This window comes from Cyprinus carpio, chromosome B5, assembly GCF_018340385.1.
Source record: "Cyprinus carpio isolate SPL01 chromosome B5, ASM1834038v1, whole genome shotgun sequence".
NCBI classification, from domain to species: Eukaryota; Metazoa; Chordata; class Actinopteri; order Cypriniformes; family Cyprinidae; genus Cyprinus; species Cyprinus carpio.
Genome location: NC_056601.1, coordinates 15,290,745 through 15,314,497, shown reverse-complemented (window position 1 = coordinate 15,314,497; position 23,753 = coordinate 15,290,745). Strand labels below are relative to the sequence as shown.

Sequence of the window (23,753 nt, the reverse complement as noted above, 5' to 3'; positions counted from 1 at the left end):
TTTAATTGAAAACAGAAGTGACAGTAAATTTCTGTGATATATCAGGATCAATCGATACTGCTGTACAATCTGCTCTCCAGAAGTGATTTATAATGCCGAAGCCATATAGGTAACTCCACATTCTTCTCACTAAAACCACTGGGGGATGAAATTAAGAGTAAGTGCATTTAATAAAAAAAAACAAAAAAACAAGATGGTCAGGTTATTGATTACAGCAGATGGGGCAGAATCGAATGAATGTTTTTAGGGTGCAGAGCAAAGAAAATACAAGTAATTTTCATTTTGGATTTTTTATAACGGGCTCTCAACAGGCATGCCTTGTGAAAGTCAGTCATCAAGAATGATTTTATCTCCAATGAACATGAGACCATATAAACACACAACCACAGCAAATTAGCTTTTGTATTGTTTTATAATCATAACAATAATAAAAATATTTGTAACATCATGGTGTCAGTGAAAAAGAGTTCACCACATCATGAGCAAAATACAGTATGTATGTTTACACAAAACCAGCATCTGGAAAACAAACTAACAAATGAATCAAACTGTGAACTGTAAGTCTAACAATTGTGCAAAATCTCCTGAAACTGTTTGACTGTTTAATATTAGAATATACGGTATGCATATTCCTACAAGATTTTACATTCATTTTAAGAAAAAGGGTATTAATTTAAGTCTCAGTTAGCTACTTATTAATACTGTGCTTTACGTAAGTGCAAAACAAATACAGATGCAAGCATCTTAAATGGCCCTCCACTATAATAAAAAATAGAATGTAAAAAATTTATTACACTGAGAAATTTCCAAAATGCTTTTAACATGGATATGGCCCATTTCTATCAGATCAAAAAAAAAAAAAACTGAAACAAGTCATCATTTTTAGTTAAACATGCTATCATAACAAATACGTCTGCAACAAACCGAGCATAAAAGGATAGACAAAGTTTTGTGTCCCTCTTCTCCTTTACCATTTATTCGTGACTTGACTGAGGACATTATCTGTGCCAACACCATTAAAATCAAGGGCACAGCTTCATATTATACAAAGAAAGCAAAGAAGAGTACTGAACATTAGCTGGATCCTGCATAGGAACAGGGTAGATGCAAATCATCAAAAGTGAAATGATGTTCTTTAGTGATGGCCATAAATAAACAAGCCGTTCACTGTGAGATTGAAGCATAATTTAATAGTATCTCTTCTAACTCAACTCAATGGAGATGCTGAGAAGAGCTCATATACTTTGCATCTTGAAGGTCACGGGAAGAAGTTAGAATGTCCATTAGGCCAATGACAGCAATACTGAGCATCAACTGATATGTGACAATAAATCATTGTGCTCTGCTTTTTCTTTCGCCAGTGGAAACAAATCATTCTAATCTTTAAAAACTGCAGCATTAAAAGTAAACAAACTGAAGCTATCAAACAGTATGGAACATAGCCAGCCTTGTAAACTGTATTTCTGATCCTTGAGAAACTAAGAGTAAAACAACCCATGTCTATGAAAACCTTGAAAAGTTGAAAAACACCACAATGATCAACCTGATCAGTACAAACTACAAACTGTTGAACGATAAGCTAGGGTTTGCTTTCAGAATCATAATACTTTTAGTTAAAATACAGAAACAATTCAATTAGATGGGAGACTGGTGCAGGTGAGGGTTTTTCATTTGGTTGGCCCCTCGATGATGGAGTCAACAGAGAAGGTTCCAGACTCAGAGCTGCTCTCACACTCCAGCTTGTTCTCAGGGTTGATCATTGAGCTGATGGACCCTGCGTCTTGAGCTCCATCAGAGAAAACTGAAATCAAATGGATCATGACACATAAACTCTTTTTTTGTTTATCACTGAAGACTTTTTGTTCCAGAGCATAATCTGATTATAGCATCTGTGATACATGAAACCTGAAGCATGCATGTAACATGAGCATTTGGTTCCTGACATTTTCACATTTACTGACAAAGTACAATAGTGCCAAGGAGTATTTGGACACTTGAGCCTCACATAAAATGTTTGAATGTCTTTGGATTAGAAACAAAATATCAAGCCAAGCAGCATTTATCTGAATGTTACAGTTTAAACAACAATAAAAAATAGATCTGAACATACACCTGTGCTTACTCTGACAGGAAACTAGTGTGAACTTGAGGGCAAAGCTGCATTTATTTGGTTGAAACAGTAATATTGCTAAATTATTACAATTTAATGTATTTTAATATAGTAAACAAAGTATTACTGCGATGCAATACTCATATGCTGATTTAATGTTCAATAAACAACATTACGCTCAACATTATAATTGAAAATAGTTGTGCTGCTCAATGTTTTGTGGAAAATGTTCTCAATTCTTCAACCAAAATAAAATTCAGAAGAACAGCTTTTTCCCTGAACAAAAATCTTTTATAGCAATGTATAAGTCTTTACTGCCACTTTTGATCAATTTAATGCATCCATGCAGAATAAGTGTATTCATTTCTTTAAAACAAAATCTTACAAACCTCAAACTTTTGAACTGTAATGTACATTCAATAACAACCATTTTGAAAGCAGATGGTTAAACAGCATCATATTAATCTAAATATAAAATATAAAAACACTCTGGCTGGCATTAAATAAACCCTGATAGTTACTGGGTTACAATCATCTGCTTAAATATATGACTTTATGTAAATGTAAAACTGAAACACTAGCAGCACAAACGTTATAGTTCCCTATAAACACACATGGTGGTTTGTGCATTGAGCCAGGTCACCGCTCATTTCAATATGCATATGATTCTAATACATTACAGTCTCTACCGAGTCTATCAAAGTTACGAGTGTCAGGAGGGGCGACGTGCAAATCCTGTTCATCTGCTTCCCTGACCTTCATAACCTGAGAAAAGGAGCATAAAGGATCTTACTGTGCCTCTCATCCCTTCCAGCCCTCCCTCTTTTTCATCTGCCTCTCCTCCTCTGCGCTGCTCTGGCGTGGAGGTAATTAAGGGGTGCTGGCGAAAAGGAGTAATTTTTCTCCTCATTAACTTCCTGATTGGTTTCAGGCTACAAACTTTGCGCTCCGCCCGCAGTTTGTCACCAATTCCAAACTGGCCAATCGTTAATACTAATGTTTGTGTAGCTAAACTGCGCCGGCGCTCTCTGTACAACAATAATACATGGAGTGAGGGGGAAAGAGGAGGGGCTGGAATTAGCCGTGGCTGTGTTAATTCTGAGGGAGTTCATCAGGGGTAAATCTATGGTGTAATTAAAGGGAAGATCTCGCGGGTGAGTAGACAGGTCGTTTGTAGGGACGGTAAATCAGCTGTGGGGCTGTTTGGCAAGCGGACATGTTCTGTGTCATGGCTTCGTTGCCTTTGATTATCATTGCATTAGTGCTTAATATAAACTAATGTTAGATCGGCCATAAACACTCTGTAATACAGACAATCAGGCCTTTAAATATGCAGGTAAAACCAAATAATAACAAAACAAGTAAATGGATTTCCTTGACTTGTAAAATTCAGCATATATTCCTTATTGTTTTATGACTTCGAAGAAATATCTCTCAAACTAATTTATTTTTTGACACCATCCTGCTGAAAAATTAATTAATTAAATAACCAGGATAACCTAGTTTGCTGGTCTCCCAGGCTGGTTTTTAGAGGGGTTTTAGGTACTTTACAGCTGGCTGCTTAGACCATTTTAAACTAGCTTAAACCAGCTTAAACTTAAAGGGTTAGTTCACCCAAAAATTAAAATTAGGCTGCGTTTTACTCATTCCTGAGGTGTGTGTTCATGGTGTGTGTGTTCACTGCTGTGTGTGCGCACTTTGGATGGGTTAAATGCAGAGCACGAATTCTGAGTATGTGTCACCATACTTGGCTGTATGTCACATCACTTTCACTGTCGCTTCTTTCAGATGAATCCAGTCGGAGTTCAGCGGGTGTTGCATTGCTTCAGTCCAAAAGAATTTAAATAAAAAGCACCCTTCCATAAAACAAAGTGTCTCACACGGCTCCGGGGGGATAACAGAGGCCACCAGTAGCGCATCGATATGTTTTGTAAGAAAAATATCCATATTCAAAACGTAATAATCACTTGAATCTAGCTTGCGTCAACAGTTGTACACAGACGCAGTTCCAGGCTGATGACGTATGAGGTCTGCATTGCGCATGCACCAGTGAGTCTTGTAAAAACTAACGTTGGTTTACAGGATCAAAGGAAGCAAAGTTTCCTTACTTTAGCAAAGGAAAATCAGTCTCCTCTTGGCATATATCGAAATCCTCTGACATTCTTCTTTACAAATCCTCGTTTTGTACTTCTAATTCTTGACGTTGTTTTGTTTTGATCTCTCCACTGCATTTCTGCGTGCGTCACTTCTGAGCGGCACATGCGCAAAGCTGACTTCATACATAATTTCCCCAAAACTGCTTCCGTGTACAACAGTGAGCGCAAGCTAGATTCAAGTGATTATTACATTTTGAATATGGATATTTTTCTTACAAAAATGCATCGATTCGCTAAAGTGGGCCTTTGTTCACCCCCCGGAGCTGTGTGAGACACTTTTTTTTGTGGATGGGTGCTTTTTATTTAAAATCTTTTGGACTGAAGCAATGCAACACCCGCTGACTGCAATGATAGAGCTTGAAAGATCAAAGACATTTTTTATAAAACTAACCGGATTCGTCTGAAAGATGAAAGTCATATACACCTAAGATGCTTTGGGGGTGAGTAAAATGCAACCTAATTTTCATTTTTGGGTGAACTAACCCTTTAAGTGTTTCAGCAGGGCACATATTCAATAAGAATAAAATTTATTATAAAACCTCCACAAAGTTGCCAAACAAGACTTTTCCTACATATTGGCAGTAACACAAGAATTACAAAAAAAAAAGGAAGAAAATCACGCGTCTGTCAAGTCTAAAACAGTATTGAAACAAGAGAGGATTTACTTTTCTGTATGGCCAAAAAGAGCTTATTCTCCCATCTGAACTTTTGCCCTATTCACCCTTGTTCGACTGACTATCTTAGATTTCCAAACTATTAAACAGTCTTTGTGTAGTTTAACAAAAGTAAGATTTAAAAAAAAAAAAAAAAAAAAAAAAAAAAGAGCATGAAAAGGGGAGGGGAAACGGTGAAAGAAGCTCAATCATTTCTGGCAGTTTGGAAAAAGTGAACAAAAGCCCAGATGTGAGAGAAGATGGTAATTCAGGGTTGATCTATTGTGGATAAGCTCTTTCCTCTGCAACTCATATACTGCCAGCGCTGGGCCATGAGGGTCCATAATGCCTGCACTTAGATAAACACACAGAGTTGCACAGAGATAACACACACACAGGCACACACACACACGCGCATACATACATGCTCAAACATGTATAAAGATGCACCCATACACACGCGCTTACAGTGATTAAAAGTAAAAATAATAGTTCACTGTATCAGTCTAAAACTCAGTTGTATCAGTATGAAAATCAGTTTACACAGAGTTGTTATGTTATAGGCTGATATTAGCGGTAGGTAGGTGGTTGCGATTTTAATGCCATATGAGCAGCTAATTAAGCTATTTTTTATTTTTGTTAACCAATTACGCAACAGATAAACACAATAAAATAAATTAAAATTACACAAGGTGTTTAAAATTCAAAAACTTCTGGATCATTAAACGAGTTCTTAAGAGAACTTACTATATAAAAAAATTAAACTACTTGTATTAAAAGCAAAGTTGTCCAACAAGACATGTTTAAGATAAAAGGGGGCTGATATTAGAGGCTTTTTAAATTTAGCAATATTATTAGATATTGGATATTTAATTGAACATGCTCATTCATTAATACTTTTTTGCATTTTACACTTAATTGTTTAAAAACACTAATAGCGGACTGTTAAATTTAATCTTTAGGCAATCTCGATCTTTCATACTGCACATTATCAAATATTATGAGAAATATAAAACAACTGACTATTTTGACAAAATAGTATAGAAGTGTAATAGCAGCCATTTAATGGTTATTAATGGTTAATAAGTTATCGTTTTTCGGTCAGAAATGTAATATCAGTGCATCCCTATGCTATGTAACCATTTGCCATTCACATGAAGCAAACCCCTAACCTTGCCTGGTGGACCACTTTTACAATAACTTAACAGACCAAACTCTGGTTGGCACCAAAATCGATGAGCACTCTCAGAAACAAACACTCACATCTGTATGACATGACTTGGCTGAAGATGTGCCAGAGGGAGAAGGAGCTCCCTCAAGGAATGACATGCACGTCTCTCTCAATCATTAGAGTCGTGGCAGGACTTAATGGCGCAGAAAACACAGGCTTACAGCAAGGCGGCGGCACTTTAAACAGCTGCTGACTCTTCAAAGAGTGAAGAGCCGTGGCTGCTGCAGAGAGACGGATGGACCTTCAGATTATTATTATTATTTTTTTTTTTTTTACTGATGAACTGATCAGTGTGCACTGTGTATTAGATAATGTAACTCAATAAAAAAATCTATAGGTGGCATATCTATAGTATTATAACGAAATCCAACTAGATTTTAAAGAAAATGCGAGTGGTGTAGCTGTTTTATTTGTGCAAAAAACACTTCATACATATAAAAACAGAGATATCTATCATGTAAATGTTTCTTGTGTGAACTTTATTAAAGAATCCTGAAAAGAAAAACTGTTTCTGAAAAACATTAAGCAGCACATCTGTTTTTCATATAATTTTTCTTGAATAGAACACCAAATCGATTAATGAAAGATCATGTAACACTGAAGACTGGAGTTGGCTGCTGAAAATTCAGCTCACATGTGAGTACATCGGACACTTCAGTCCCCATTATCGGTCTATTAGAGATCTGCATGAGTGGCCTGCAACGTCTGACAGGAGGCATCATGCCAGGGTCAGAGGCTAATTAAACACATAAGCACCTCCAGACCTGTATTGTTCCCCAATCTGTCCCCAGACTCAAAGTGTCTCTGAGAGAATTGGCAGGCCCTCCTCCCTGTTAAATCACTGGCACTGATACAGCGCTCTGCCGTCCCTGTAAATGACCTGTCCATCTCTCCCGGCCTGCACTCTGTTCCGTCGAAACATTATGGATATACTATAATGACTTGAGACATAGGATCGATGATTTGAGGGATTCTGTGTCATTATCTTTAAAGGAGAGAAAATAATGACAAGTGCAGAATAAGCGTTGCAGGCATCAGTTAGCACAGCTGGGAGGGAGACTGAAGCCCCCCTGGGTGAAATAAATGACTTAATAGATTCAGTTGAATTAACTTATGGGTTAATTACGCTCTGGGTTAAGGTTGAATTTGACCATACTTAGAAAACATTCTGGTCAACAATGACTACCACAGAAAACTAATTCTTAGAAATCTGTGCGGAAAAGAAACCATGGTCAAACATTACTTTATGTCCAATTCTCGCCATTAACAAACCATTAATTATGACTTTTGCCTCAAACTCCTAATTTTCTGCTTGTTAATAGTCAACAAGGTAGTTTAGGTCAAGTTTAGCTATTTTAATTTTATGTTTAGGTAACTTTATAAGTTCAAATAAACAGCCAATATGTTAATAATAGGCATGCTAATGAGCAACTAGTTAAGAATAGTGAGAATTGGTCCCTATACTAAAGTGATACTAAAACCAGTAGCAATTAAGTAAAAAAGACACAAAATATGCCTGCAATTTAACAATTTAGACATGGTTCAATAACTAAAGATTTCCATAAAATAAAGCTCTCTGCAGCTACTATGACAGCATGTTTTCATTAAGTTGAGTAAAATTAAATAGATTATATATGTTGTTAAAAACATAAAAAAAAAAAAAAAAAACTAAAACATCTAGGAAACAAGCCAGTATTAAGTTATTTCCATTTATACATTATTTCTAATATGGTGTCTGATTTATTATTATCAATGATAAAAACCGTATTTTTATGAAAACCATGATACATTTTTCAGGACTCTTTGGTACATAGAAAGTTCAAAAGAAAAGCACTTATTTGAAATATAAATGTTTTGTATCATTATACTCTCAAACGTCAATCTTAAGCTAATGCATCTTTGCTAAGGTCTTCAAAAAAGTCCCAATAAACTTTTAAACACTAGTAGTGTAGGCTATATAAACTGAGATTCTAGGCTCTTTTTCACACAGACAGTGTGCTAAAGAGAGCAGAACCTTTAGCAGCAGTCATTACCCATTTTATCTCCTCAGTGCCTCAGGCAAGTGTTAATGGAAATGTTGTACAACACATTACAACAGTGCTTGAGCCTGGAGCAGCCAATTACACTGGTATTTAACCGATCCATAGAGAGAAAAGACTGAGCATTTAGCATCAGCACTGGAGAAGGGAAGACAGCATGACACGGAGGAGTTACTGACAGAGCGGTTAAATAACACTCCAGCCAGAGATTTGGCCTGCAGGCCACTGATTCACCCTATGATTTACTTGAATGGAACACATCAGGCTTTACAGATTCCTTTCAAATTGTTTGGAAGGCATTATGTGGCACATTAGCCATCCTTGTCATCTGTACTACTAACATACTTATGGTCAAGATTACAAAAGCTATCAAGTACTTGCTTTGTTTTGTAAGTGTGTAGGTAGTGAAAAAGGGAAAACTTTTCTCCTACTGATCTGCGATAGAAAAACTGGCAATTGTCAACATTATAATCTGTCATCCAACTGACAACATACAGCAATTAACCATCTTTCCTTCAAAATCAGCAATAAATTTAGTGTATGCAGCTTATATGAACTCTTGCCCTTCCTATAACCCTAGCCAGGTTAGTAAAACTGTGTAACAACCAAATAAAGGGACACATGTAACAGCACTTAACCCTGAGAGCACAGGTTGTGCAAGAGTTCAATGCATGTTCCAAAGAGAAATAATGCAAACAGGACGGATTAAATGTTAAAAAAAGTTCCATGGCTTCTCTGTCAGATGAGACGTTACACCTCTTCCTGCTCAAGCTCTACCTCTCAATTGTGCTTGAAGCTGGCAGAGAATCATTGTTGCCCTTTGTTATTTTGCATCGAAAGAGAATGAATGGTCTCTTTGATGGCTTCTATGAGATTTTGTGTTTTCCTGGAACTTTTAATGGGGGGGTCTACCACTTCTGAAAACAATATCACATTCTGACTTAGAAGAATTACATGCATTAAATTTGTGGTTTGTAAACAGCATCAGACTGATCAATATATGTCACAAGCACATTAAATATGATTTCCACAAGTATCGATGTGACTTGAATGTTTAATTAGTTACCGGCAAATAAATATTTGTATTCAAATAAAAGCGTTACTGATTGACAGCAAAAAAAAAACAAAAAAAACTGAGAATCTCTAACAAAAAAGCACTGACGTATGAGATGATAATGCCATGGCACTATTTAAAATGTGCAGTGGTCTTGAATGAGCATCATGCTTTATCTCCAGGATTCTAGAAGGTATTTCAAAGAATAGCATGGCATTTGCTTGATATAAGTCAAATAAAACACTATTACCCATAGTGCCATGTTCAAAAAAAGAAAATATAGAAAAATTATTTTATTAATATTAATCAGTACTTATTTGTGTAATTACACTATAAAAACATCAACTTAAAAAAAGAGTGTAACTAAAGAATGCAATAATGCATTACTTTTAAATAAAGCACTGCTTTACAATTTATTCTGAAAGCCACATACAATATAATCTTTAAATATGGTTGTTTACAAACGAAAAGCCCCCGTCTATACTCTCTCTAAAGCTGTAAACTTTGCCCAGTCTGCAAACAAAACTAACTTTGAATCCTCCAATAATAAACAACGACAGAAAGAAAAAACAGAGCACGAGAGAAAATGGTAAAACCCATAGACTGTCTCGTATAACACTGAAATTCCTACATAACTCACAGCGGGCACATCATCTCACGGGCTGGGTGGCTGCTGCGGGTGGGGGCGGATGCAGGCGGAGGTAAGGCTGCCCTGGCGGGTGATGGAGTGCAGTGTCACCTCCGGCCCAGGCAATTTATGGCAGAGCGCTGCTGACGAGCTCCCAGCAGTAAAGAGCACACAGGGGCGTATTTCACAGCGAGCTGAGCTTTATGAAGAACACTTCGACGCCCCGGCAGGCCGCCGCTCGTGACGGATGGAGAAAGACGCATGACAAGCTTCATCATTGTTTGTAAATCTTAACTTGTTCCCGCTCACTAACCCCAGAGGCAATTTTCCAGAGACAGCTGTGGGGGCCGCTCGGAAAGGACAGCGTCGCACTTCTGAAGGTTATTTGGCCTCGTATTTGGCCAACTGATTACCCCTTTGCTAGGGAAAATAAATGCAGATAGAGTACAGAGGACTCAAGAGACAAGTCATCTGAAAACCACACTGCACTGTATCTCACTGTAATTTTACTAAAATATTGAAACTCGAATGCTTGTCATTTACTGAGCTACCTCTTTTTAAATATCTCCGAACAGTACAATGGTTACTTAGAACACAACAATTATGGGAAAAAAATCCAGAGTGTGACAGCTAATCAGGTCTGACTGTAAAAATTGTTAATATGGCACTAAAAATACCATGAGATGTTTAGGGATCTGACCAAAGAGGGAGTGCAGACTTCCACGTAAAGGATCAAACTTCACATTTGCCTGTATGGTCACTCAGTGTCATCCAGTCATCTTCACTAATCAAAGGATTGGAACAGATGTTAAAAATGATTAGTCCAGTTTCATTCACCAAAATAAATAAATACATTTATGCTTGTTTATGCTGACTAAAGATACATTAGGGTCTCCAAATATTTAAGATGATCCTGTTCTGGGAGACCCACTTCAAGAAATATAGCTACATACATTATACAGCTTAATTTACAGTGTGAAAAAATAAAAGTGTGATAGAGACAACAGATGTTGCTCACGCAATGAAATAAGTGGCTTTTATGATGTCATTGTACTGAAGCAAATAATTAAAAAATTATCTGGAAAATATTTACTTTGCATTAAGTTAACATATCTTTATTCCTACTTACTATTAGAGAAATATCAGATGTATTAAAAACCTGAAAACACAAATTTTCATATTTCAGTATATACATATTTCTATATGCAGATTTACTAAATGTTATAGGATATCAATATAAAAAAAAAAAAAAACTGGATAGAAAGCAGAATAATTATTGCCAAATTCTTTATGTGTTAACATTACTGGACATATACTGTTAGAGTGGATATAATGATTCACTCTACTTACGATGCGATACGATTCACGATGATTTCACAATATGTTTTTTTATCACAGTTTTTTTTTAACAAAATAGGTTTAAGGCAAATAATAAATTTAAAGGTGTCCCTTTATTATATTTACTCAGACAAAATGCTGCAAATTGATATGCCAAATTACAAAACAAAATGTAAAACATAGGCCTAAATATTACAAATAAAAGAAATCGCTTATAAACAATCTAAAGGGCCGTACACACCGGGACGAATATCGGCGCGCGTTATTCGCCAGCGTTTTTCAACGCGTTTTTTGTGTTCACACCCAAGCGATTTTCGCTGACGATGAGCCGAGTGAACATGCAAATTCATTCCCTGACATTAGATGGCGCTTAATGTAAAACAGAAATACTAGAAATACTAGTTCTCTTTTATCAAGATTTTTGTAATCGCTGTCGCGTTTGTCATATAGTTCTTTGTGTTCCGACACCAACGAGACCAGCAACTCTACATTCATCTTGCCTTGCATCTTCTTCGTCTTATTTCTTCCCGGCAGTGTAGACGCTACTTGGCGTATATCTTCTTCGCCGTTACGTATGTGTGCTCAGCAAGACAGTTTTGTGTTTGAGCGCCCCCAAGTTGTGTTTTACTGTAACTTCAGAAGCTCCAGACATGTGTGCAAAAGCGCCATTCTCATTGGTCGTATAGTTTTTGACGCGGTGCGTCAAACCAAAAAAAACGAACCCGAGGTGTTTTTTAAAAAATGACGCTTTTACGCGTGGCGTTTTTCGCGTCGGTGTGCACACTCACATTGGCGCCCTTTGTTTAGTCACGAGGCGTTAAACGTCGGCGAATATCGCGCGCGAAATTCGTCCCGGTGTGAACAGGCCTTAAGGCTTTGCCTGCGCTCTGTCCATAAGCTCAACCAATGCATTTTAATTACAATCCAAACAAATACGCTACATGTATGCCACATGAGCAGTTTTTGATTTAAGGGGTAATTCACCCAAAGATGAAATTCTGTCATTAATCACTCACTCTCATGTTGTTCCAAAGCCGTAAGACCTTCATTCATCTTTGGAACACATATTAAGATATTTTTGATGAAATCTAAGAGCTTTCTGACCCTGCATAGACAGCAAGGGTCCTACCACAGTCAAGTCACTGAAACGCTTTAAGTACTTTGTTAAAATAGTCCATGTGACATCAGTGGTTCAACCGTAATTTTACAAAGCTTCAATAATACTTTTTGTGTGCAAAGAAAACAAAAATAATGACTTTATTCAACAATTTCTTCTCTCCCGGGACAGTCGTCCGCCATTATCATGCGTGTTCTGCACGCTACTTTAATATGCATTATACAGAGTCATGATGAAAAAAAAAAAACTACTACATAAACTTTTCTTAAGACTGAATAAATACATTTATATAATCTCCCACCCCCAATTTTATCGCGATTAGTTTAACATCTCAACCCACATGAATGTTTTTTTTTTAAAACTGGCTCAGGGTGCACCACTATATACTGTACATATTTAATGAAAAAAAAAAGATTTTATATCTTAACACATTAACTTTGACATTGCTAAAACAACGGTAACATAATTCATAACTTAGAGTCCCTAGTGGATCCCCAGACCCCAAAAACCCTGCATTAGGGTACTGTATAAAGCTACAGGAAACAAATAATAGACAACAAACTCCTCACTGGGCTCAGAGCAAGTTTGTTTTGGAGATAGGACCACCCAGCTTGGAGTCTTTTGCGTGTAATGGAACATAACACCCCCTGCAGTGATAGTGGGGGTGACAGACACCCTCATGTTGAAACCACTGGAAATCAGCATGTAGAAATCATTAACAGCCAGGGCAGGTGGCAAGCTTGGAGGTATACGGGAATGGTGGATCACAGAAAGACCATAATCATACTAAAACGCCATTCAACACTTTTTTTGTTCACAATGGTGCACAGTAAGCCATTACTATTTTTAAAATCTACAAATAATTTTAAACAGTGTCAGTTCAAATTGTTTAGCTTTACAAAGTGAAAGGCACAGGAAAAATATGAAAATAAAATTTATGATTTCTGTGTTCTAAGACTGGAGTGCTTAGCACATGGTCCTTGTCTCTTTAAATCTGAAGTCACCAGAACAAATGACTCTCATAAAAGTTTTACCTTTGAATTTATTTATTTTTATAAATTTTACAGCGCCCTTGACTCAGAGTATGAACCTCCCTCAGATGTACTTGCTCACACTGTTGATAATCTCTGGATAAAAGTTTATGGCCCTAAGAGCATGTGTGTGTGTGTGTGTGTGTGTGTGTGTGGGACTGACCTGCTGCTTTGGGATCAGGGCAGGTGATGGGTGGCACACATGCAGTTGTGCCGAGCCCCTGACTCAGGTAAGATGAATAGTAGGAGTGTGTTCGGTACTGGGGGGACACATTATGGCAACCATTTCCATTGGGCATCTGATTCAAAGGGATGTGATTTTGGGAGAGGTGGAGGGAAAAAAAGTTAACTCAACACAAAGAATCTCCTCCTATGAACTCAAAAGTCAAGAATCAAAAAGAAACACAATCACATTTTGACAGTTACAGGTGCAGACTATCGCACATAATTTTCAAATTTGTAAAAAGTCAGTATGCAAGGCTCAGCATTAAAGAAATTAATATTTTTATTCTGCAAGGATGCACTGACTCTTTCTATTTTTAAAATGTTGGTCCAGCTAATGTTCATGTACATTGCAAAACAACAAGATTATACAGTAGCTTTACCAATAAGTCTTAATTGAAAGGCTGAACATCCTTTAGAAGCTTTACTGAGTTTTGCAATTTCTTACTTTTATTTATTTATATATAATTGGTCAATCTTCTCATCCTCATACAGTCCCGTTTGAACCAGAAGACATACTTAATCATATAATTGGACACAAGGTGTATGGAACCTCAACAGTGACGGTCCTAAACCAGGGTCTTGAGTTCTGTCTGCACACTACATAATGCATTTATCAAGTGTTTCAGTGCTTCAGTAAAACAGTCTATACATTCGTGATGTATAAACCTCTAATCTGAGAATTAGAAAAAATGGCCAGTATGTGTTATGGCTGACCTCCTGCCTAGATTGCTTTATTTCTCTTTTTCTTTTTTATAAATAAACTGCAACAAACTGCTCTGGCAAGTTTTCTTCCCTCTTGTGAGAACTTTAAAATAAGCTGTCTACTTGACGGCACAGAGGCCTTAGGGTGTTTTCAATTTCACTTTTATGGAATTTGATTTCTGTCAGCCAGTAATATGTCACCATTTACTGTCCACCCCATCAACTCTTGACAGGTTTATAAACTGTTATTTAAACAATGTCAGCCTCTTGTATTGCCTATGACAAATATAATACAAACTGAACCGAATTTTTTCAACAGTACCCCACCAATACGTACATGAAATAAAACGAGGTGGGGGAAAAAAGCATGTGCCACAACAAGCAAGAGACAAACACTGAATATGTGCCCAAATGTTTGCTATGCTACTCAACTATTTCCTGCCTTTTCTATGCCACTCTTAACCTACCATGACATTTATATCAAAATAAGTCCAAGTGGAATAAAATTCATGCATCATTCAACGTCATTCCCTGTGATTCCTATCTCTATCTCAGGTATGAAAATATCTAGGCAAAATCTGGTAACACTGCATAGTGCTTGCTTAGTACAGTTTCAGCAGTTTAAAAGCGCATTGTGATTACAAATTCATATAATAAAAAACTGCCCACAGAAATGACCAGGCCTGCTAGCGTTGTGCTACCTCTGCTGTGTTGGATCCAGAGCAGCCTCATTAATACGGGCTGGCTGTAGTCCTTTACCTCCCTGAGTGAGCTCTTATCTGGCACCATCAGCTGTCTGGATCCTCTACGCAACCCTCATATTTTCATTCTCCACCTGCAGTGCAGCGGAGCCCCACTCGCTGGAGGTGGGAGAGGGCGGGAGATGGACACACTAAGATAAAAGCCAGATGAGCTCCTCACCCTATCTCTCCCTTATCAAATGAACCCTAATAAAGAGAAGAAGCTATGATGGAAATTTTTATGGAACAAGTTATGATTTTGTAAACATAAGATAGAATACATCATAATGTCCTACCAACAACTGTGAAGTTTCTGAATTACAAAACAGCCTGATGGAAAGAGAAATCCTACTTAAGTGATGCACCCTAAATCACAATAACGCCTTTCTTACAGGTTCATCGTTCTTGCAGAAACAAAGATTTTTCATGGTGACAACTATTTTTATAATTATAATATATAATGTGAGTTTTTCAATCATGGACATCACAAATTTTCTTGAGGTAATTCCATTTGATGCGACAACCTGAACTACTGTAACCTTCATGTCAAAAGATCTAATAATCCAATACAAGAATAAAAAACTGAAGGACACACAGTCGTGAGGATCTTTAGGGGTCCCATCTGTGATTTCCTGTATTATGGGTTTCTTCCTTTCTTCAAAATGGCTTGAATAGCATTGTTTTTGATTTGATGAACAAACCATTAAAACATTATTTTGTAAATTTCTCCTTTTCTTCTTTTCAGTAAAATTTTTATAAAACTACTGAGGCTAAACTACCATACGGTTCTTAAACTATTTAAGAATTTGAGCCTTACCTGGGAGATTTTTTTCTTCTGCTACAACAACTTTTTGCTATTTTAATGCTCCACAAAAAAAAAGGCAAAATGATTTTTGGTTACACTTTATTTTAAGGTGTCCTTATTACAGTGTAAATATACATTTAAGAACTGAGTAATATTAATTAACTGCATGTACTTATATGGTTAGGGTTAGGATTAGGATTTGGTCTGGGGTTACTTGCATGTAATTATGCATAATTTATTGTTATTATAATAGTATGTGCAAGTAACATGTAACAAGGACACCTTAAAATAAAGTGTTACCTGAATTTTAATTCAGTAATGAGAAACATTTAGAAAATAAAAGCTGTGTTCAAGTCAGTATCTGTACAAACTGAATTTTTTATGTATTTTTAATCATAAAATAATAACAGTGTCACACAAATAAAACTTGCTAAATTTAAATGTTAAATACATTAATCTTTCTCTTTTTTTAAAAGCTAAAAACTAACCAACAGACAATGAAAAAACTAAGACAACAGTTTACTATAAAACACCAAAAGAATCATAGCATATTTCCTACATTCATCTTTCAAATAGTCAAATTCTGGCAATGGGAGATCAGAATTAAAGCTGAAGAGCTGTATCTTCATATGAGCAATATCATTAACCTTTGCAATTCAAACCCCGGGACGCACTAAAAAGATGGAGGCGGTGACCCTGGAGCAATATGTCGCCATCAGGGTCCCAACTGCACAAATATGCTAAAATATGGCCCAATCACTAACTTAACACTCAGGGATGACTCCCTGGAGAAATATAGATTTAATTTACTTCACACTTGAGTAGATCAGATTTGATACAATGAGGATACTTTGCCATATAAATCAGAGTCCATATACACAGGGTGATCTCAATATGAATATCATATTATGTCATGGTATGAAGACCCTTTTTCTAATGTCAGTGGGTGATGGTAATAAAGGCTTGTAAAACTGTTGCAATGCGATGATGGTATATCAAAGTTGAATGGGCCATGACTTTGAGGATGCCCTCAATTTCATGCTGTCCAGTTTGATATCTTCTAACAGTCATCTTCAAACTTGTGCAGCATGGTCTGATGCAGACAACTGGAGAGCTGCTGCCAGGACAGATTCATGTGCTTGGACTCAAAATTGCATGGTTTGCATTGATAATTACTTTGCGGTACAGTACATCTGATTATACATTGGTCTTTAACCATACAGTTAAAATATGTTAATGCCTCTATCATTATAAACTAAAAACCCCTACCCACTTTTTCTGCAGCTAATTTGTGACACTGACCACATAAATCTCTTGTACAAAAGATTAGATTTCCTTTAAAAGTTTTAACATTATAACTTGTACTGTACAGTTATGCTCACCAAGGATGGATTAATTTGATCAAAACTACAATAAAAACTGTAATAATGTGAAATATCCTTACAATTTAAAATAAATGTTTTCCATTTTAAAATGCAATTCATTTTGCCTGTGTAATTACTACTTTAATGCCTGGAATGGCAAAGCTACATTTTCACCAGTCATTACTGCAGGCTTCATTGTAAACATTATTGTTCAGAAATCATCCTATTATGCTGATTTGGTGCTCAAGGAACATTTCTTATTATTCTCAATGTTGAAAAATGTAAACATAAAACTCAATAGAACAGCATTCATTTAAAACATTAATCTTCTGTAATATTATGTCTTTACTGTCACTTTTGATCAACTCATCCTTGCTAAATAAAAGGATTTTTTGTATTCCTACTGACCCCAAGCTTTTGAATGGTAATTTACACTAGCAATGTATTATACTACATTAAAATGTAATTATAATACAACAACTAGTTTAAAAGAATATTTAACTCCAAGAAGAGGATCATTTTTAAACATTATATTAAACTAGCAAAAACATGTATAACTGATATTATAAAGCTATAAAAGTCCAACTAATTAAAAGCAGCGATTATTTAGACTTTGCTATATCAGTCCTCTTGTGATAGTTAGCTATACAACAAGGATAAGGGTTAAAAACCCTCCAATGACAGAATTAGTTGCGGTTCCGGCTGGGGGGAGCGGGGAAATGTAAACAGCATGTAAGAGGTGTAGCGTGCATGAAAGCCCCACACCTTCCTGCTGTGTTTGGCCAGTGGCTTGGAACGATGGCACAGGTATTATCACTGTACACCGAGGACAGAAGCTCACTACGGCCTGCCAACTTCAACAAGCCAGACGGGTCGAATGACAGCACCCCTATCAACAAGGCTGCAACACACTTAATCACCTTATTACCGTGGCCTGGGCTACATGGGATGCAGACTGGGTGAGTGTGGAGGAGGTGTGTGCACCATGCTGGCGTTCACACGGATGTTTTCTAGAGTGCTAGTGTGGGGTACTGTATGTCTGAAGGGTTGGTTTGAAGATACTATATAGTAGGGGGCTGAGTTTGGGGTCAGTAGATTAATTCTAAATAAATGTAAATCATTTTTGGAAGTATAAACATTACAAAAAAATTAATCTTTGTCATGAACAGTTCCTGTTACTTTCACTATTACACAATTCATTTTATAGTTAAAAAATACCACAGCTAATATGTAAGAAATAATATAAAAAAAATTTAATTATAAAACAAAAGTATACCATACTTTTCATCTAATGTAATGCCAGAACTATAAGATATGTAACTTTTAGCAGGAGAAAAGCAATGTTATTTTCAGTGCATAATTATGCTACTAAAAATTAACTGAAGTAATGCATCACTTGTGTAACAACTCTGGTTACAAATTTACATGCACAGCAAAGTTCAAAAGGGACTGGGTATCTTACAAATATCAGGTTTACTACTATTACTATTATTATTATTGCGCACCTAATGTGTGTATGTATTAAAGTGGTAGTTCACCCCCCCCAAAAAAAATACATATTCTGAAAAAAAGGAAATATCAATCATTATAAGAAGAGATTGGTATAAATATAAAAACAAATATGTACCACTTTATTTTTAAGGCGTACTTGTTACATGCTTCAAGTAACCCTAAGCTGAACCCTAATCCTAACCCTAACCATATAGTAAGTACATGCAGTTAATTAATATTACTCAGTACTTAGATGTATAATTACACTGTAAAAAGTACACCTTAAAATAAAGTGTAACCAAAAAATATATATAATGAGACTTTGAAACACGAATTAAGATATTTTGGAACAAAATGAGGGTGAGTAAATAATGACAGAATTTTAACTCTAAACTATCCAGTCCCATCTGAAATAATGATAATAATAATAATAATAATAATAATAATAATAATAATAATAATAATAATATGTATTATTAGCATATAATGGTGGTACATATTAGCATCAAATAAATTTATAACATTAATTTAAAAACTGAAAAGGGGTGCTTGTTTGCATTTGACTTGAGGAGCATGTCCATTCACCTGGTATTGTTGGTAGTTGTACAGGTTGCTATAGTAGGATGAGTATGGTGTGGGCTGGTAGAAGTTGTAATAGGAGGCATCCACCATCAGGTCAGACGTGCTGTCAGTGTGCCCTCTGCTGTTCGCTGCAGGACTTACCTCCAGCATGGAACGGCTCCCTGAAACATTAGACAATAGATTAAATCGAGATTCTCTGGCAAGCTCATCAGCTTTAGTCTTATGCCTTAAAATGAGAAGACATATTTAACAATGTGCGAATTTGGAAGTCATATAGCTTATATTACGGCAGATATACAAATTAATAAACACACCTTCATTGGAAATAAATGACAAAAAAAAAAAAAACTAGATTATGAAAATAACTTTCACTGTACTCTGATCACGCTGCAAAAAAAAAAAAAACTGATGTTCTTCATCAGTATTTTTGTCTTGTTTTCCAGTGCAAAGGTCTACAAATTCTTAAATTAAGATAAAGATACATTTACTTGAGTAGCAAAATGACAAAAATTAGAAGTCTTGTTTTATAAGAAATTGATCAAAATGAATTTGGACGAAAACAAGAACAAATCTACCTAATTTTAAAGGAAAACTATTTTTTCATGCCCCATTGACAGATATCTGTATTTGTTTGATGCATAAACTAAAATCATTCCCTTTGTTCAGATTCTCTGACAACAAACGTCATCTACTTTGCGTTTGCAAGGCATAAAACATATGTATATGGTCAACAAATGCAAAACGCTTTAGTGCTTTAAGTGAAAATGATGGCAGATTCACAGTAATATAAGAAGTTACTTTGTCTATTACAGATGGCTCAGCATGTGTGTTATGCCATGTGTCACTTTATCTCTGACGACAATAACTGAAAACCTCCAGTAACTCCTGTTTCATCTGTCAGCAACCAAAGAGGCAGCTGAGTACAACTACAGAGCATATGTAGCCTTGACCTGACTGATATCCAAACTCCTTCCTCAGTGCTATCGGAACACTAGGAACAGGATGTCTCTCATGTTCACTGAACACAACAACCCTACATGGATATTGTCTGGAATGGCACAATGGCCATCTATGCTGAGAGCCTCCCCTCCCCTCATATGAGAATGGAGGTGCACCTCACTGACTGTGTTGAGGAGGGCGGCAATATGGAGAATCATGGGACGGGTACAAGATGTCCATGGTCACGGATCCTTTAGTTTTTTTTCTCTGCCACTCGCACAGTCATGGACAGTTCAGGGGGTCAAGAAGAGGTTCTTATCTCCTCATTTTCTCATGGCCAAGCAACAAAGACCTGATTCACAGAAACTTCCCACAACGAGTTGAGCTTAGGCTTTATTTTAATAAAAGAGGGTGTAAATTGATGGACAAATAATGAGAACGAAAAAATACTGAAGATCACTGTAATGAAACATCTGATGCTATGCAAGGAGATATCACACACACAGTAAAACAAGAGCTCATTTATTCCACGATAAGCTGAAGTACGCCTTTTTTTATTTAATAAAGAATTTATGATAACACATTTTTTGCTTCAGTTAATTTCTCAGGTTCATTTTATTTTTAAATTAAAACTAATTTGGGTACCATTTATCGACAAAAATCTACTGAATATTTATATTATTTCTAAAAGGAAATACAATATGCCATTCGTTTAACACTGTATGAGTAAGTTATCACAGAAAGTGGTAACCTGCTGTAACAAAGTCAGTATTATCTATTTATTTATTTTTTGTAATATTACATACTACATTCTAAAGTAGATAAAAGCCATCTTACACAACATATCTGTAATTAAAAAGTATTACAGGTTATTTAATGGCTTTTCAGATTTTCAGTAAAAACAATTATCAAAGTTATTTAACAATTTATAGAAAAATGATTCAGCAAATAGATACTGAATAAATTAACAATGAAATTAAGTTCCATAAAATCACAACATATACTATACAGCTGTGGTCAAAAGCTTACATACACCTTAAGGAATCTGTAAAATGTTAATAATTTTAACAAAATAAGATTGCGTGTTATTTTTTAGTTCTATCCTCAAAAGACATAATAGATGTTTACATAGCCCACAAGACAAAATTATTTAATTCATACAAATGACCTAGTTCAATGGTTTAAATATGCTGGAGTGTCCCTATTGTTTTGTTAAAATAATAAACATTTTGCAGATTCTGCAAGGCTTGGACACATCTGTACCTTGTAACTTGTGACACATCTGTACCCTGTGACAACTTGCCCCAAGCCAACATTCATGAAAGATGCCCTTACAGTTAAAATTTCAATCTGTCTTGATAATAGAGTTGACTCTTGCCAAAATACATCTCATTGAGGTTTACTGAGCTGACTTGTTACCCAACAGCTATTACAAATAGTAATGTTGGAAATTTCTGCCTAAATTCATTTCAAAATAAAGTTTTCGCTATTTATTTGAAACAAATATAGTGTAAACACCCAGTTCTAGTGAAAATACACATTTGTGTTACTGGATGTTTGAGTCAATTTTGTTTTTTAATCAAATGAATGCGGTTCACTCACCTAGGGTGGTGGGAGAGGCGGCAGCACTGCTGGCGGTGGGTGACGGCGGCTCTGAGATGATGGTAACGTTAAACACATTATTACCGGAGGCCTCGTTTTTCAACAGAGTGTCTGAATCGGACAGGTTAACCGGACTGCAAATGCCCAGCTCTTCCTCCTGGGCCTGCTGCCTCCGTAACGCCACCTACCATGACAAACACACACCTCAAGGCCTGAAGCGCTCGAGCCACTTCACTCTCTACTTAATAAAAGTACCACGAGGCATTTGAATTCTAATTTGATTAAACCTAAATAAATTAAAGTCAATAAATTAAATCGAACAAAATTGTTGTTTTTCTACCGTCTGACTTATTTCTGAACAAATAACGTTAAATAAAAAATCTCGCTAAGGCGCCAAACTGCAGCTAACGTTAGCTGAAAAACAATGTAACTAGCTACAAAACGTTACTATGATTGTAAACAATTTATCATTATTGTAGCAAACAATCCAATTATTTGTAAACATACGGTAACGTTAGTCTTCAAGTAAAACAATGCATTTAAAAACAATATGGGAGGCAAGGCATGAAACATGGAGTAACGTTAACTTTAGTTTTACTTTTAAATTTATAAACAAGTAACGTAACATTAAGCTAATAAGAGCACAAGAGAGCGGGAGAAACAATGAACGCTGAATAAACAAACAAATAAATAAAATAATAAGAGACTAGCTGAACTCGCATCCCGTCGAGGACTGGCTACCTGGGCTGCCATGACCCGCTGTCTTTCAGCGATCAGTTTGCATTTCTGGCACTGGCAGTCTCTCCATCTACAGAAGCGTTTGTGGCCCTTCAGCGGCGACACGAAGCCGTGGTTCCTGCAGCGAGAGCACTTCGGCATACGAGACGGTTTCCTGACAGACAGCGAGCCGTTATTCTGCTCTTCCTCGCTCATGATGATGATGATGCTGCTGCTGCTTAGAATGCGTCACGCCAGCCGATTGTAAAGCGCTTATAAAGGCAGGGCAGAGGTTTGAGGTTTGATACTCAAGTTTGGCGCGAGGAACCTGTGCATTCCAGCGCTCGTGGGAGATGATGTTCAGTTTCTCCCACGGAGACTAAAAGTGACTGCCAAACTGTCTCCTGAAATCATGCTTAATAAGACACAAAACAAAATGCGAGCGTAAAGGGTGTTTACATTTTGGAATAAGATTTTTGTAATAAGTGAAAGGGTGTCAGCTTTGATATGGGATCCAATCAGTTGTTGGCATTTAGGTATCAAAGTGACGCAAAGAAATAATAATTAAAAATGCCATGAAGCATACGTGATTATTTGCACATTAAAGTAGATATAATTGCTAGGGGTCAAAAGAAATGATGAGAATTTTATTATTATTATTATTTTATAGTCAACATTTTTTGCTTCTTTTCAGGCTTTATATATATATATATATATATATATATATATATATATATATATATATATATATATATATATATATATATATTCGCAGAAACACAGCTAATTATCACAATACTAATTGTCAGTAATGACGACCAGTGGAGAAAAACACTTTTCGCAGCATAATGGTGCAGTTGGTGTCTACCAGCAGGGGCTAACGGGCCAAACCAGGACACTGATCATGTCTGTAACTTTCTTTGCAGTGTCCATATCTAAAATACAGCTTTAATACAACTGAAAATCATAGAATCATATTTTTATGCCTGCCGATCTCCCCACCTGCAAGGAGTCGAGCTAACTTGTAAGCGCAACTTTAATTAGTTTATTCAAATTAAATTAAAATAAAATGTTCGATATTAAAATGGCATGTAGGCTATACATTTAATGTATACAATTACATTTTCAACTCAATAGTTCCTATCTGAATAACAATGCCTAATAAGAAAGAGTTCAAGCCAGCATGTCAAAATATATTAGAAATATACATTAGCTGTCGATTCCAGTAG

At 36.1% G+C, this 23,753-nt stretch overlaps 1 protein-coding gene across 1 annotated transcript; it reads right to left on the bottom strand.

Annotated features, from left to right (window-relative positions):
* Positions 1 to 396: 396 nt before the first annotated feature.
* Positions 397 to 23,140, bottom strand: dmrt1 (doublesex and mab-3 related transcription factor 1). Its single transcript, XM_042724593.1, has 5 exons — positions 22,549 to 23,140; positions 21,808 to 21,991; positions 19,270 to 19,427; positions 13,521 to 13,656; positions 397 to 1,801 (listed from the first exon to the last, which is right to left on the bottom strand). The coding sequence occupies exons 1-5, from the start codon at positions 22,738 to 22,740 to the stop codon at positions 1,668 to 1,670; spliced, it is 804 nt and encodes a 267-aa protein (XP_042580527.1). The 5' UTR covers positions 22,741 to 23,140; the 3' UTR covers positions 397 to 1,667.
* Between the last annotated feature and the right edge of the window lie 613 nt (positions 23,141 to 23,753).

Excerpts from the sequence above, each read along its gene's own strand:
- dmrt1 (XM_042724593.1), bottom strand. The coding sequence starts at position 22,740 with ATGAGCGAGGAAGAGCAGAATAACGGCTCGCTGTCTGTCAGGAAACCG. Across the intron at positions 21,992-22,548 it reads AGCGGGTCATGGCAGCCCAG|GTGGCGTTACGGAGGCAGCA; the intron begins GTAGCCAGTCCT and ends TTGTCATGGTAG. Across the intron at positions 13,657-19,269 it reads ACAACTACCAACAATACCAG|ATGCCCAATGGAAATGGTTG; the intron begins GTGAATGGACAT and ends CCTTTGAATCAG.